This window comes from Naumovozyma castellii, chromosome 2 (assembly GCF_000237345.1).
Source record: "Naumovozyma castellii chromosome 2, complete genome".
In the NCBI taxonomy this organism is placed as follows: domain Eukaryota; kingdom Fungi; phylum Ascomycota; class Saccharomycetes; order Saccharomycetales; family Saccharomycetaceae; genus Naumovozyma; species Naumovozyma castellii.
The window spans coordinates 779,930-795,957 of record NC_016492.1 but is presented as its reverse complement, the minus strand read 5'-3'; the positions used below and the strand labels follow the sequence as shown (position 1 = coordinate 795,957).

Below are 16,028 nucleotides of genomic sequence, written 5' to 3'. Positions count from 1 at the left end.
TTTGGCAATGTTAAAAGAATTGCTACTGGAAAGCTTCCCTACTTTCGAAGATATTAAATTAAAACATATCGATGATGAATTTGTACAACATATGGATGGTTTAAGCTCTGGATGTGCGTTTGTCGAAGTTTTACGAGAAGACGATAAAGAAAGCTTATTTTTACCAGTATGGAAAGGTGGTAAATGTGTTAACTTAATGGTCTGCAAGGAAGATTGTCATGAGTTACTTTACAGAATTTTCGGAATTGAAACTACTTCAAAGGATAATGCAAAGGCTCCAAAGAAAGAAACTGTGAAAGAAGACACTCCAAAAACAGAAGAGTAGGTACATAAAGCATTTTCTATTTATATAATTGTATTTTAAAACAGTTTAACTTCACAGTAGTTAATGCGGTACTCATAAACTAAGTTTGACCCAGAGAAGGGTTATTACATAATCAGACATTTGAAGTTTCGCGTCAACAGTAATGTTTGTTACTCACATTTAAGGTGATGATGATCATCAACCAAATAAACTTTAAGATATCACTTGTCTAGGTTCTTGATAACGTTAAAAGATGTCAGAAGTTAGCGCCCAAGAATATGTTTCAAAGCAGAATTCTCTTGAGGAAGAAGCTAGGATGAGGATGCCATGGAATCCAGACAAATGCAGCTACGAGCTTGGTGCTTTAAGACAACAAGTCTTTGCTTGTAGAACACACGGCAACATCGGCATCTGCTATTCATGCTCTATAATATGCCACACCAAATGTGATCTTGTAGAACTGTTTACAAAAAGAAGTTTTACTTGTGATTGCGGAACTGAAAGAGATAAAAGTCACAAAGATAGTGAATATAAATGTGAATTACGTAAAAATAAAGAAGATGATATACCTTCATTTACAAACAAGTATGGACAGAACTTCAAAGGCAAATTCTGCAGTTGCGCCACAGAATATGATCCCGAAGGTTCGTCTATTATGCTTCAATGTGTTCTTGGCTTAGAGTGTGATGAAGATTGGTACCACGATTACTGTATTATGGGACTATCGAAGCCAGAAGCCCAGAAACTCATCTCAACAAATGAGACCTTAGAAGAAACTATAATACCTGGTTTTCCAGCGCTTGACAGTTTTGATGCCTACATCTGCTGGAAATGTGTTTCAAAATATGACTATTACATCAAACAATTGATATCGCACCCTCACTCAGATTCTGTCATAGCGTCCATGCTTTCTCATACCTATGAAGACTTACAAACATCAAAAAATGGAAATAAGAAGAGACCTTTAGAGGATCCTTTACAGGCTGAACCGTATTCAATATTCTTAAAAGAAAATTATTCAGAGTCTCTAAAAACCTTAAAACAATCTTTGAAAAAGGATGACAAATTAAACATATTCTTAGAAAAGTTGGCACCGTTTCTTATTAACGATGAACCTGTTTATGAACCTCCTGAAGAAAACAATGACGAGGTAGACATCTTCAAACTGACATCTCAATTATTACAAGATTCATCAAAGAGGGCAAGTTTGATTGAGGGGTTTTCAGCGTTTCATTCAATGAAATCAAAATTAAACGAATATCTAAAAACGTTTGCAGATTCTGGTAAAGTCGTTGAAGAAGACGACATTAAAGAGTTCTTTCAGCATATGAACGATCCATAAATATATATTATAATCAAGAGCGTATAATTCGTCATACACGTGGGGTACTTGATATTTCGAAATATTCACTAAGAATACCCTGTATTAAATAAAATGGGGTATATATTTAATAAGTATTGGAATCAATCTTATAACTACCCACTGGAAGGTTGATGGGGGCTCGAGAAAATGCAAAAATGTGTCACCCCGGTCCTAAAAAAAAAGCAATTATATACTCAGACCTATCTACAAACTTCTCTTCTGAAGAACTTCGACCACCCAGTACGTACTGAGAACGAGGACATTCTGGCACAAAGTAATATCATTTCAAGGTATAATGAGTAATTATCCAGAGGTTGCAGCATTCGATTTAGATTATACCGTTTGGCCATGCTACTGTGATACACATTTAACACCGCCATTCAAGCCTGTAAGAAGCAGTAACAAAGAGGTACATACATTAGTGGATTGTCGTGGCTTTCAGTTATCATTTTATAAAGATATTCCTGCCATTATTATTGATCTAAAAAAAAATGGAACCAAAATTATTGCTGCCTCCAGGACTTGGGCACCAGAGATTGCGAAAGACCTACTTTGCCAATTCAAAATCGAATATAATGGAAAGATCATTCCTATGATCGACCTATTTGATGATCTGCAATGGGGTGAAAGAAGTAAAATTGGCCATTTGAGAGATGGATTAACAAATATATATGGACATGATGATCTAAAGAAACACCAGATATGTCTATTTGATGACGAAAGTAGAAATAAAGACGTCGAGAAATATGGTGTTAAATTTGTGTACGTCAGTGACCAAAAGAAAGGACCTTCTTGGGAATTATACCAGAGACTATTGAATGGGAAGCTGTGAAACGAACTAGCACATAGCAGAAAAAAGACTTTTATCGCTGGTGCTCACGATACCCCGTCATTATTCAACTCTTCACATTAAAAGGGAATAATAATGATATATACAGTTGAGCTATAACCTCTAAGATACAGAGAAATCTGAACATATATTTTAAATAACTTTGGAGATGTAAATTCAAGAACACAATATAATGATATACTGCAAAAGTACAATTCCATCGTTCTGAATAGACAAAAATGTTGATTTTAAGGCATTCTAATATTTTTGTGTAGTATACAAGGAAAACTTACTAAGGAAACAAAGAACTTAGAATACCGAGAAGTAAGTAAACCGATTTAATGCATGCAAGCATTTAAGGTTGAAACATTGTTGTTAATATTCTAGAGAAATGTTGTTCAGTATTTCCTTTTCTTGCGGCTATTGTGCCTAACGATAGTAACAGTTTTCCAACCTTGCATAAGCCACCAAGAAAAGCATGAACGGATGACTAGAAAATATCATACTGTACTCTAATAGCTCCATACTTCTGATGAAATTCAAAAAATTCTAATCCATGGCTCGTTCTACGAAGTTTCTTAAGGTTTTTATATAAGACATACATTACTTAATGTCTCTGTTATAATTTCTACTTTATGAAAATATCTTCAACATAGATAATAAGAGCACACAGAACCTATAGGAAGAGCCTAACATGATAGATAATCTTCTAGCTGAGGTGAACTTGATCACGAGGCACCTGACTTTACCCAGCCAACCTAGAAATACAGAATTTGAATAAAATTTAAGAAAACAGCCTTGTTGGCGCAATCGGTAGCGCGTATGACTCTTAATCATAAGGTTAGGGGTTCGAGCCCCCTACAGGGCTTTCTTTTTTACATTTGGAATTAAGATTATGTAAGGAAACACAAAAAGCGGGTTCGAGGTTGGTGGAGAATAATAATCAATTATTTGGTGTTTCTAAAGAACAGTTATAGCAAATATTAAGTAGTCACTCTTCTAATATGTAATTGGATGTTTAAGAATAGGTATGAACTACCTAAGACTCTCTTAAGGCTACGTTGAACCCGGCATGTATTTATCTAAGTACAAAATATTTTATTATCAGTTTGAAACATTACACAAAAATATATATAAAACTGAAGACATGCAAAGTAAGTGTATTCATAAATATTTTCTACCATTCTAGGATTTCTGGTTAGCACCTTTACAAGGTGAACCTCCTTCCTGATGCTTGATCATATGATCCTTCCTCTTAAACCACCGTGAACAGAAAAGACACATGTGCTTCCTCTCTACATGAACATCCTTCAGATGCTTTTTCTGTTGGGCTTCCGTTAGGTATGTTTTCTGGCAATGAGGGCAGGGAAATCCAGGATTTATCTTGAGTGCTTCAGTTGGTTGAGCTGCTTGAGTTGGCTCAGTTGATCCAATTGCTTCAGTAATCCCAGTATTTTCAATGGTCCCTGTGGTTGCAATGGCTTCAGTAAAATTGGCTTCTCCAATTAAGGAAAATTCACTTTCCACAAGAGGTTCATTCATTGGATACTTGACGTCTGCACCTTCTTCCAAATTTAATCTGTCTACTATTGGTAGAGTCAGCAGACGGGGATCAATGTATCTTTCCTTAGGGGAACTTGTTGGTTCGTTGCCGCAAGATAGATTACATTCAAAGCTACCATTTGAATTATCTTCGTTGTCGTAAGATAAATTAAATTTATCTTCGTAGTTGCATGGTAACCTATATCCATGGTCGTCCATTGAACTATCTTCGTAGCCATATGGTAAATCGCTTCGCTCTTTGTTATAATCGTCGAGTACTCTTGCACAACGTTGATACATGTCATCATCCTGTTCTTGAAAGGGATGCGTGTTACTTTTTTTTTGGCAATCACGAAGGTATATTAAATCTTCATCCAATTGATCCAGCTTTTCACTGACCGTGTCTATTAAATACTCATCTAGTGGAGAGAACATTTCTTGGTTACCGAAAGAGAATGGGAATTGAGACATATTATAACAGAAGCTTGATTTCTTTGAGCACAAAGTGAGGTTAATAAGGAAAGAAAAGTAGAAGACAAGAAAAAGAGCTCCACTTTATATACGTCGACTTGGGAGCTCACAAAAAGGCTGTTCTCCAGTAACTCTTCAAATAAGGGATCCAAGCAGAATATTCTTCAATGCTCCATCGGACAATGGGAGAGTCCAAAGTCCGAAGTCCGAAGACTACAGTGAAACCTCGTAGGCGACTAAGCACTCCGAGAATAACCGTTCAAGGATATCATGGAACCGCAGGATTATGGGACAAAACATATACCAGACGTCAAAAAAGTGACGGCTGCTCTAAAGTCAAAACTTTCATATGCAAAGGCTCACCCCTTGATGTGCTTCTCCGGTTATCCGTGACATTAAATTGACACACTTACCAAACCTGAACACTTGGCGTTTCTGTCGAAATAACATTATTTTCATAAAATATGTGTCACGGATGTCACTAAGTCTCCACCCGAAGCTTTCAAAAAAGAAAGACTGTCATAATATCTTCAAAAAATTCCTTGTGTTAAGGAAGCATACAATAAAGGAGATGGACCAAAGCGCTAATAATTTGCATTTATTTGAAACTGTAATGCTAATAGACTAGGGGTTGGCATGGTATGGTTATGTACGCAATCAATTAGCGGCTGGTCCCCCTCGTAATGCAAGCACTGAGATGGATAAGCATGAGGTGACGATTAAACAAATCCTTCAGTGTTTACTATCCCCGTAAAAGTAAGAAATGTTAGATGTACAATTACAACAGATGGATTCATTTTATTATACAATTGAAACTCGTAAAGAGGGTATGTATCGGACCATAATGGAGATACCTGCGATGGTGTTTTCTGAAGCCAGCAATCCAAGTCACAGAAGGAAAGTTTAACAGTAAATAATTTCGTAGGTAAATTCTATTCGCAATGTGTGGAAGCAAACATAATTCGGTATAATTATTGTCTTTCTCAATTATGAGATAGTGTTAGTTACCGGTCGGAAGCAGCGATAGGTTAAGGATAATTAATGATTTAGTCGTCTCAATATTGGTTGAAATCATTGCCAAATTGAGAGCCCCCTTTGTTGTGACCTGAAAAAACTGGACCCAGGCAAACTTCAGTGACCATTGTACTATCAGATAAAGGTTTCTTTTATTCATCATATCCAATAAGAGTACATAATCGAGCCAGTGATGACTAACTGTCTCCCTATTCAAGAAAGAACAGTTATATGCAATCGATATTATACAAAGAGAAGTACGCACATACCCACAAAACTAGTGGAGAAAAAGCCCTTCATCAATGCAACCTTTTCTTTCTGAAAACTAAACAAAAAATATTACCTGTTCAATGTTAAACCAGAATTCATTTGAATGTTGAGAGTAATAACGGTGCTTGGGATGAAAATTTTAGTTCCATTCATTTGTTTCAGTTGGTATCATGTAACTGCAGAGTTCAATTTCAATAATTGGTAGCAGGGTATACCTTTCAGAGGTCACAATGTTTTCAATGAGATACAAACTTCGCATTGGATGATTGATGACACGAAACTTTAGGCTTTTGAGCCCTCATCGATAATGAACGTATCATGGGAGATAACATCAATGTGTTATATCAAGCCGTGGGAACCAGATACCCTGGTTATCCAATCAATATGCAGCCAAGAGTAATAACGAGCCACCATAAGCCGCCATGAAGCCAAGGTAACAATATCAAAAGAAAGGAGTGAAAGTATATGGAGAAGACTCTGGACACATTTATAAAAAGAGTTTTTCTTGAAGGGTGATGGCGTTTTTGAAGGTGAATATTGAGCTTCAGAAGAATTTCAACAAAGAAAATGCAAAAAAAAGATATTTCATTTACAATGACCCGTTACATGGTCTCAATTATCATTGAAGTACCTTATTTGTTGCTGAAATTATTATCTACTGGAAATGTGAAAAATTTCCTTATCGCGTTGAACGGAAGGAATGTGTCAAACAAATGTGTCTCGGAGTTTATGACGTCAGGAAAAAGAAACTTCATTAGATTGATACAATTAAATTGTTGTATTCGTTTGTAGCTCTGATTAAAATTTAATTATGCAATTATTATTGTGCTTTTTATTATAAAATTAATACCTGTTTTGGGGGTTATTCAACGGAAAGTGTTCACATCTGTTAGCTGGTAGGAGCCAAAATGGGCCAATAGATACCGCACTTTGTAACATAACTTCATGGCATTATTCAAACTTTCAATAAGCTTTTATGAAACATCATTCTACTAAAATTAATTTAGTATTTTTTTCACCATTAAACAATAGTAAATTCACTCAAATATTTGGTGTCAAAGAGTTGGGGGCATGCTTCTTAATGTACCAGGGAATAACATTTCAATCGCCCTCCTGTAAAAACCAAAAAAATGTTTTTATGTTGAATTAGTCAATATGATCAATATGGTTGGTCTGATGGGTAACTAGTTCCAAATTTAAATCCAGTGATAGTCTCCACGAATGACCAAAATTACATTGTTTTCTCAAACCAGACATATCATGAAAGTATTGGTATTTGAATACCCATTCCACGTTGGTTTTCTCTTTTATTTTTATTGACTTTAGTTGTTGAACTGAGTTTCAGTAACCCAATCGAGGAGATATTTCAATGATACCACATGAAATTATACATCACCTACACGAATCGTATATAGATTCCTTCGTATTTACACAATCGTCGTTGAGCATACTCGTTTCTATAAGATCCGAAGGCTCGTGGATGACTCACCCAGATATTCCATTTAACAAGTGCCCGAAGTAGCGTTATTTCAAATTCAAGATGAAAAATGACTATTCTCTCGATCTTAACAATAGTCATCTCTAACAAACACATTATACAGAAATGACCTCTAAGAACCACTTCATTGTTCGAATAACAAATGCTCTGTTCAAACAATCATTATCTAAAACTGCTCAGCCAGTTTTCTCTAAACCGATTTCTCATTTTGAGATTAAACCCAATGAGAACTGGGTTCTGTGGGGCCCTGGAAAAGCCAAAATGATGAATATCTTATCGAATAAATACTTATGTGAATCACCAACATCTATGAGCTTTATGAAATTGAATCCTCATGTGGAACAAGTGCAGTTTAAAGGTGTTATTCCAACAGCTCATTTAAGTGCCCGTTATGAATATTACAAGGATGAGTTTGACCAAACTTGTAAACAATTTATTTTGGATAATGGTGCGAACTCTAACAAAGTTTCATATAAGATCAGCACGTCAGACAGAAAGGTCAATATGGAACTGTATAATAAATTGATTAAAAGCTTGAAGTTAGTGGAACTACAAGATAGATATGCTATGGGGTTGAGTAATGGACAAATGAGAAGGGCCAGACTGACGCACACTTTACTGAAAGAACCTGATCTATTGCTTGTGGATGATCCCTTTTTAGGATTGGATCCTACGGCGACTTCTATCATTTCTAAATTCTTGGCTACTTACAATCATGAGACTTTGGGTGGGTGTCCCATTGTTATTGGTTTGAGATATCAAGATCCATTACCTGCATGGACAACACATATTTGTTGTGTAGACGAAACAAATGGTATTTTATTCCAAGGTCCCATAAATGAATTACAGCAGAAAATAAATGCCATAAAAAGTCGAGAAGATAAAATACTCCAAGAGAAAAAGGTTCTAAAAACTGCAGAGAATTCCTTTGAAATAGACGATTTGGTAGCGTCGCATCCGATGTATGGAAGGGATAGACACGAAATTATAAAGATGCCAGAAACGATTGAATTAAAAGGATTAGATGTATCATATAAAGGTGAGTTTGTTTTGAGGAATTTACGTTGGAAAGTGGAACCTGGTAGTAAATGGCATATTAGAGGTGACAACGGAAGTGGTAAGTCCACATTGTTGTCATTACTTACAGCAGAACACCCACAGTCATGGAACTCCAAAGTTGTGGAAAATGGAAAAGAAAGAAGAACAGGAAATGCAAATTATTTCGATATAAATAAGCGAATCGGAATGTCCTCTCCAGAGTTACATGCCATCTTCTTAAAGAATTCAGGTGATAGATTGAGCATTCGTGAGTGTATCGCAACAGGATTTCACGAAGGATCTTCCAATAATTTTATTCCTATGTGGGACAAATTGAGTGACAACCAGAAGAAGATTGTGAACATGTACATTACTTACTTTGAATTACAAGATATTTCTGAAACAAAGTTGTTCGATGAGGTTAGTGTTAGCAAACAGAAATTGATCTTATTTGTTAGAAGCTTGGTCAAGATGCCCGAAGTACTCATCTTAGATGAGGCATTTTCCGGTATGGAGGCAGAACCAATGATTCGTTGTCAAGAATTTTTGGAATATTGGCCAGGAACTGTTCTTGTTGTATCTCATATTGCAGAAGAAACACCAAAATGTGATCATTTCTTGAGATTAATATCACCTGGTCAATATACTATTGGTAATATAGAAAACTGAATTAATCGTGTGAGGGCCCATATAAATGCTCTTTTATTCGATATTAAATAATTAACTCACTTGTATATATAACAATGGTGCTTATATATGTGATGTGCGGATGCTTGACGCGTTTTCGTGTTTTGTCGTTCCCAAGAAAAAAAAGTTGTCTCTTTGAAAGCTAATGTTCTTGCTAATGTTGCAAACAAGTGATATAATCGACAAGATTAATAACTGCACTTATCCAATTGTTGCTCGGAGTAGAGGCACATCTTTATTAGTTTTTATTTATTTGTCAATTACTCCATAAATTCCTTCATTCTCAAAGAGGAAACAGTGTGAAAAAAAATAGGAGAAGGTAGTTATTATCCTACATTATTTAAAGGATGAGTACACCTGCAAATTATACCCGTGTTCCATTGTGTGAACCAGAAGAAATCCCATTGGATGTCAAAAGAGAGAATGAATTTGGTAAACTTACTAGCCAAAAATATTTACATCAAGTGGAGTCGCTCCATGGCAGACCGCTTCAGAAGACAATTATAGATGCTCCACCATATTACATTTCATTATTGACATACCTAAATTATTTGATCCTTCTTATCTTGGGTCATGCTCATGATTTTCTCGGTGTTACTTTCCAAAGAAATAAACATTTGGATATCTTGGAACGAGATGGATTAGCTCCATGGTACTCCAACTTCGAAAGTTTTTATGTGAGAAGATTGAAAATGAGGATCGATGATTGTTTTTCAAGACCAACCACCGGTGTTCCAGGGAGATTTATTCGCTGTATTGATAGAATTTCTCACAATTTGAATGAGTATTACACTTATTCCGGATCAACAACTATGTGCTTGAACTTATCATCATATAATTATCTTGGTTTTGCTCAAAGTGAAGGACAATGCACTGATGCTGCCATTGAAAGTGTTGATAAATACGGTGTTCACTCTGGTGGGTCTAGAACTCAGATTGGTACGACTGATTTACAAGTGTTGGCTGAAAAATTAATTGCGAAGTTTGTTGGTAAAGAGGACGCTATGATTTTTTCAATGGGTTATGGTACTAATGCTAATTTTTTCAATGCATTCATGGATTCTAAATGTTTGGTTATTTCTGATGAATTGAATCATACTTCCATCAGAACGGGTGTTAGATTATCTGGTGCTGCAGTTAGAACATTTAAGCATGGTGATATGGAAGGTTTGGAGAAATTGATTAGGGAGCAAATTGTTTTAGGTCAACCAAAAACTAACCGTCCTTGGAAGAAGATTATTATTTGCGTAGAAGGTTTATATTCCATGGAAGGTACTTTATGCAATTTGCCTGTTTTAGTTGCTTTGAAGAAAAAATATAAATGTTATTTGTATGTTGATGAAGCCCATTCTATTGGTGCTATGGGTCCAACAGGCCGTGGTGTTTGTGAACTTTTTGGTATTGATCCAAAGGAAATTGATGTCCTCATGGGTACTTTAACGAAGTCTTTTGGTGCCGCTGGTGGGTATATTGCATGTGACAAATGGATTATTGATAGATTAAGACTAGATATTTCAACAGCAAGTTATGCTGAACCTTCTCCACCTCCAGTATTGGCTCAAATCGTCTCATCTTTGCAAACCATCATTGGTGATATTAGTCCTGGTGAAGGTACGGAGAGATTACAACGTATTGCCTTCAATTCTCGTTACTTGCGTTTAGGTTTGCAAAGATTAGGTTTTATTGTTTATGGTGTTGCTGACTCTCCAGTTATTCCAATGCTTCTATATTGTCCTTCCAAGATGCCTGCCTTTTCAAGAATGATGCTACAAAGAAAGATTGCAGTGGTGGTGGTTGCATATCCAGCTACACCTCTGATTGAATCTAGAGTAAGATTTTGTATGTCTGCATCATTAACTAAAGAGGACATTGATTATTTACTTCGTCATGTTGATGAAGTTGGTGAAAAGTTGAATTTGAAATTAGGGTCAGGGAAGTCAAGTGTCGATGGTAAGCCTCAAAGATGGGACATTGAAGAAGTAATTAGAAGAACCCCAGAAGATTGTAAGGATGATAAATATTTCATAATATGATTTATCGAAAATTAAGATCTCCGCCATAATGAATAAACTATTATACCATAATATACTATACTAAATACAATGTAGACTAATAAGTTGAATCCTAATAATTATGTGTCTTTATCTTGTAACTGTGTGAATTTTCCTGAAAATGAATTGCGAACATTAAACTGGAAAAAAAATTGTTAGAGTTAAGGGATTCTAACCTCGAGAATATTTATTTCAAGCAGAGAAGAAGTGTGGTACTAGATTTAAGAGTACTCTGAAACATGTCATCCCTATATTATTTTTCAACTGAAACCAAAGGGACAATAAGAAAGTTCCGAATTTCCACTGGGAGAGTAGAAACGATAAAGGGTCTTTCCATTAAGATCCAACCGAAACCATCCTATGAAATCGTTATCCCAGAGGATGAGCAGGAAGAAGTAGAGGAAATTGAATCTCTAGAGGAGCTTAGAGAATGCTTACCTGATACATCGCCTAGATTTTTGTTACTTGCTTATCCCATGACGAATAAAGACGGTATCAAACAAGTTCCATTGGTGGTAATTTATTGGAAACCTATGACTGTTGTTTCCCAGGAATTGAAAATGTTATATGCTGGTGCCTTGGAAATGGTGAGAAATGAATGTGGTACTTTCAAATTGGTTGAATGTACTTCGGGGTTGGAAGATGATTCTGATGTTGAAGAGTTGAAGGAACAAATTGAAAACTGTTGATAGAGACATACTGAATATAAACTTTTATCTAAATATCATTTAAAGTTTAATGTTGACATAAATTGCACCAACGTATTTTTTTATCAATATACTTCACATTACAGTTTCCCCCAATGTCGATGAATTGTTGGTAAAAAGCATTTTAAATTTTATCTTATCGCACTGACATTACTGACTCATATTATCGAAGAGGCCCAATAAGACCGATTGATTTACTAAATGGTAAGTCATTTTAGCCACCTAGCTTCTCATCGAACGTATGTTCTACGGTTATATCGACATACGCTTCGGAATGCAACAAAGTATAGCAGTTCTATCTACTTGCAAGATCGAGTTAAAAATACGGTCAAGGCTGCCACATACCATCATCGAGGAGATCAATCAAGTTGGTCTGTGCGTAAATTGTTGTCAAATCTTCGAACGCTGAATATATTGCTTTACGAGGGAGCTGTAAAGGACACACTCAAACTTCTCAGTACTTTCAAGAAGAATTCATCAAGACCCTCCACTGAAACGTCAAAACTTTTGAAGAAAATCAATCAAATATCATTGGAACATATTAAAGCTACAAGAGAGGCACCTGAGACCATTAGAGAAATGTTCATTTTGAAAAGATATGTTAGTAAAAAACAAAAACAGAATAAACTTCCTTCAAATATTTCAAAAGAGTATAAATTAAAATTATTACTGCCATTAGCGTTGCATGAACTTTCTCTTATAAAATTTAATAGAATTGCCAGCAAAATAAGGAAGGTACCTACCACATCAATTACTTCAACGATGGCTGGGAGATCAAGAGTATGGTTTGTTAGATCAGCGGTGAATAAAGGTAAAAGACAATCCAAAATGTTAGGATCTCTCATTCGTTATGAGAGAAAAATGAATCAGAAGATAATTGATGGAATCCACAAGTGCGAAATGGATGCCGATTGGGCATTACATGAAGCCATATGGGAAAACTATCTTGAATCAAATGTGATATTAAACTATGACACCGGAAAATACTTAAACGCTATACGGAAGAATCAAAATGTTAATAGCCACATACATGACTGGCTGAGCCCTCTCCAGAAGGTTGTTGGTGACTTGAATATGAGATCGCTCGAAAAGAGTAAAACATTCATTGATTTTAAGGAAAAAACTTTAATCAATGGTGGGTTAGCCAGATATTTTGAGAAGAGAGCAATGACAATGCATTCCAAACGTCTTGAACGGTTTCAAAAAATGGTGAAGACAGATCTTCCTCACGTGATACCATTTGTTACTAACCAAACACTGTCTGCTTGTCTTGCCAAATACCATTTTTAATAATAATAATAATAATAATAATGAATGTTCTTGTATATAAGTGTGTTTATGACGTTCTATATAAATTAACTTTTATAATGCTTTAGTTCGATGTTTAAAAATCCAGCGTTTCTATGCTAGCAATCAATGCATCCACATCGTTCTGAGTCCTTTTCTCTCGCAGATACTCTTCAAAGATGATGGGATCATATTTTTCACTATCTTGTTCATATTTTTCTCGATTAAAATTGGCAATGAGGTGTATTCCTTCTCTCTCTGACAATGGTGTCGAAGACAGTTGCGCATAGAGGAAACTCGATGCCTTCATATGCATCTCACTGCAGTACTTAGTAACATACGATGCCCTTACATTGATCATACAAAAAGGGTCCCTATGCAAATGCACCGCTGTAGACTTATCACAAAGTGGGTAACCGCATCTTTGGTTCAATATTCTTTCGTTCACCAAGTATTGGTATGCTTGAGGGCTTAGGAACCTGCACACATATTTCAGAGTCATCTCATCATAACAATACGAGTTTCTTAATATTGAAACCAACTGACCCAGAATCATGTCGGCTTCATAACTGGATAACTTAGAATGCAGCTGATGAGGTCTCAACACCTGCTCCTGGATGTTGACAACAGTAACAAAACTCATTCCAATCGTGTAATACCTTTTTGGTACAGAGGAGGAAACACTAATGCTTTAATAATATATGTAGAAATGATATACAGTGTACAGAACGTTCTTCTTGAGTGGCCGTTGCAGTATCCCATTTCCCCAGGCATTTCTGTGACGGAAATTGCGATTAATAATGAAAAATAGGGCGACCGTCGACTATGGAAAACCACTCACGATTGTGTGGTAAAAACAACCGGAATGGAAGTACAACCGCTTATATGTCCTCTAATGATGGGAATAGAGTACTTGCTACATCAGGACTTTCATCCATAGATTCTTCCATAGCTGTCGTATATTCATGCATCTATTCTAGAGCTTTTAATAACAAATACCATGCGAATTATAAACTATGAAATTTCAATTTAGGTAGACCATTCGGTATACCACTATTTATTCTTGAAGAACTGGCATCATCTTTGGCCTCTGTCCCAGAATTTTTCTTGTTTTCATACGTATACTGGGCAGAGATCCAGGGAACCTTATCGATCAATTTCATGTTATCAATCTCAATCTCAGAGTTGAAATGCTCTATAAAGTTTCTTTCATGAATATTAATGCTGGAATTATAAACTAGGAACTCATTCAATATTGATACAGTACTCCAATACGAGAATTTCCGTAGACATGCGACAACTAAGGAAGTTATCAATTCACCGTTACTGCAATGGATATAGCAAGGATAATGCTTCTTGTCAATAAGGAATTTGACACACTGTTCGACGACAGTGTATTCAATCGGCACAGGCTTCTTTTTCCTCTTCACTTTGACACTATTTTTCTCTTTCTTCTTAACTTTCTTTTCATCCTGGCACAACACATGAACCATCTCTATCCCGCTCTCTTCACAGAAACGGGCCATAATTGGATCAGTACTTAGTGGTTCTGGTGTCAAAGACACTATATATTGTAAGTTTAACGTCTTGAGGAATGGTATGTTGATTTCTCTGGGATATGACCCTCTATAAAGTCTTGGTTGGACGGTGCTGAAGAGTAGTGGAGCCACCACCGTATTATGTTGGTTCATTATATCGTGTCCACCCTCTATTGATATTAATAACGTTCTAGAAGGATGTTTACTCTTTTGGTTTCTTGATATGGTCTAGATAAATTGTATTCTGGTCAGATCCAAAACAAAAATCTGACATAAAAATTTCAGAACAGTTAATTAACTTTTTGTACTATAACGCTAGATGGCAACGTTACTAACTGGGAAGAAGAGAGCACATTTTGGAGAGGAAACTGAATACTAACAAGGATGGATTTCTTCTTCTCAAGCCAAGCACAATCAACTAACAAAGAGGAGAGTAATGACGAGAGGAACAACCCAGTTGTGGATGCTAAAGTAAATGATACGTTTCAAGTTTTTGAAGATGGAGTCAATAGGACATACGAATTAACTAGAGAAAAACTTAAAGATTTAGTACACGAAAATGAAGATGGTATAGAATTAAATATACCACTTGATGAATCGACCACAGAAAAAGCTAATTATTATTTGAAGCAATTAGATAATAATTTGGCTCATGTTGAAAACGTAGCATCTTCCTATTGGGGTAAATTTAGTGTTGCAGGAACTGGTTTCCTCTCTTCTGTTTCAGATACCTTAGGTGCACAATTAAAGGAATTAGCAATAATTGAATCAGGACCTGAATCTGAGTCTGAAAAGGCGGCTGAAACAAATAAGAACATTGTGGCTGGTAACAGAACTGAAGCTGAACTAAAAAAGTTATCGAACGATAAAGAAATATACTTGAAGAATGATATAGATATCTCTGCCGAAGGAAAGGATCTTGATATTGATGGAAAAACAGCAGAAATAAGTAAATTGCTGTCCAATGATAAAGATTTAGAAACCCTTATGAATGAACTTGTTCCACATACAATAAAGTATAACGACTTTTGGAGTATATATTTTATTGAGAAGGGAAGAATATTGGATATGGAAGAAAAGCGGAGAAATATTTTGCAGAAGACTAGTATGGAAGTAGAGAGAGATGAAGAAATTGGCTGGGACGACGATGAGGAGGAGGAGGAGAATGAAAGCCAGCAACTTGAGCCAACTAAAAATGAAACAACTCTAAGTGGAACCGAAACTCCAGTAATAATAGAAAAAGAAGATGCTTTAGAATTTGAAGCAGCAGCTAATAAGAAACAAGAGAATACAAAATCTTCCAATAATATTGATAAAGATGAAGATGAATGAAGATTGGGAATAGAACTGATTATTGATATTTTTAGTCATATATAAAGGTAGTTAAACCCTTTATTGTAAATAGATATAATCAAATTAATGCGATATT

At 35.7% G+C, this 16,028-nt stretch overlaps 10 protein-coding genes and 1 non-coding gene across 11 annotated transcripts; 8 read left to right on the top strand and 3 right to left on the bottom strand.

Annotated features, from left to right (window-relative positions):
* Positions 1-557: 557 nt before the first annotated feature.
* Positions 558-1,646, top strand: NCAS0B04380 (uncharacterized protein; the record flags this gene model as incomplete). Its single annotated transcript, XM_003674847.1, has 1 exon — positions 558-1,646. The coding sequence occupies one exon, from the start codon at positions 558-560 to the stop codon at positions 1,644-1,646; it is 1,089 nt and encodes a 362-aa protein (XP_003674895.1).
* Positions 1,647-1,962: 316 nt separating this feature from the next.
* On the top strand, positions 1,963-2,499 carry NCAS0B04370 (Mg-dependent acid phosphatase; the record flags this gene model as incomplete). The annotated part of the gene is made up of 1 exon (XM_003674846.1): positions 1,963-2,499. The coding sequence occupies one exon, from the start codon at positions 1,963-1,965 to the stop codon at positions 2,497-2,499; it is 537 nt and encodes a 178-aa protein (XP_003674894.1).
* A 792-nt stretch (positions 2,500-3,291) lies between these two features.
* NCAS0Btrna11K lies at positions 3,292-3,364 on the top strand. Its single transcript has one exon. It is a non-coding gene; the product is annotated as a tRNA-Lys (tRNA).
* Positions 3,365-3,681: 317 nt separating this feature from the next.
* On the bottom strand, positions 3,682-4,509 carry NCAS0B04360 (uncharacterized protein; the record flags this gene model as incomplete). Its single annotated transcript, XM_003674845.1, has 1 exon — positions 3,682-4,509. The coding sequence occupies one exon, from the start codon at positions 4,507-4,509 to the stop codon at positions 3,682-3,684; it is 828 nt and encodes a 275-aa protein (XP_003674893.1).
* Positions 4,510-7,396: 2,887 nt separating this feature from the next.
* Positions 7,397-8,998, top strand: NCAS0B04350 (uncharacterized protein; the record flags this gene model as incomplete). Its single annotated transcript, XM_003674844.1, has 1 exon — positions 7,397-8,998. One exon carries the CDS (start codon positions 7,397-7,399, stop codon positions 8,996-8,998), a length of 1,602 nt encoding a protein of 533 aa, XP_003674892.1.
* Positions 8,999-9,363: 365 nt separating this feature from the next.
* LCB2 (serine C-palmitoyltransferase LCB2) lies at positions 9,364-11,049 on the top strand (the record flags this gene model as incomplete). The annotated part of the gene is made up of 1 exon (XM_003674843.1): positions 9,364-11,049. One exon carries the CDS (start codon positions 9,364-9,366, stop codon positions 11,047-11,049), a length of 1,686 nt encoding a protein of 561 aa, XP_003674891.1.
* A 257-nt stretch (positions 11,050-11,306) lies between these two features.
* On the top strand, positions 11,307-11,756 carry AIM7 (Aim7p; the record flags this gene model as incomplete). Its single annotated transcript, XM_003674842.1, has 1 exon — positions 11,307-11,756. The coding sequence occupies one exon, from the start codon at positions 11,307-11,309 to the stop codon at positions 11,754-11,756; it is 450 nt and encodes a 149-aa protein (XP_003674890.1).
* Positions 11,757-11,975: 219 nt separating this feature from the next.
* On the top strand, positions 11,976-13,064 carry RRG1 (Rrg1p; the record flags this gene model as incomplete). The annotated part of the gene is made up of 1 exon (XM_003674841.1): positions 11,976-13,064. The coding sequence occupies one exon, from the start codon at positions 11,976-11,978 to the stop codon at positions 13,062-13,064; it is 1,089 nt and encodes a 362-aa protein (XP_003674889.1).
* Positions 13,065-13,158: 94 nt separating this feature from the next.
* On the bottom strand, positions 13,159-13,704 carry RTR2 (putative protein-serine/threonine phosphatase; the record flags this gene model as incomplete). Its single annotated transcript, XM_003674840.1, has 1 exon — positions 13,159-13,704. The coding sequence occupies one exon, from the start codon at positions 13,702-13,704 to the stop codon at positions 13,159-13,161; it is 546 nt and encodes a 181-aa protein (XP_003674888.1).
* Positions 13,705-14,068: 364 nt separating this feature from the next.
* On the bottom strand, positions 14,069-14,752 carry OCA6 (protein-tyrosine-phosphatase; the record flags this gene model as incomplete). Its single annotated transcript, XM_003674839.1, has 1 exon — positions 14,069-14,752. One exon carries the CDS (start codon positions 14,750-14,752, stop codon positions 14,069-14,071), a length of 684 nt encoding a protein of 227 aa, XP_003674887.1.
* A 231-nt stretch (positions 14,753-14,983) lies between these two features.
* Positions 14,984-15,931, top strand: DOS2 (Dos2p; the record flags this gene model as incomplete). Its single annotated transcript, XM_003674838.1, has 1 exon — positions 14,984-15,931. One exon carries the CDS (start codon positions 14,984-14,986, stop codon positions 15,929-15,931), a length of 948 nt encoding a protein of 315 aa, XP_003674886.1.
* Positions 15,932-16,028: the final 97 nt, after the last annotated feature.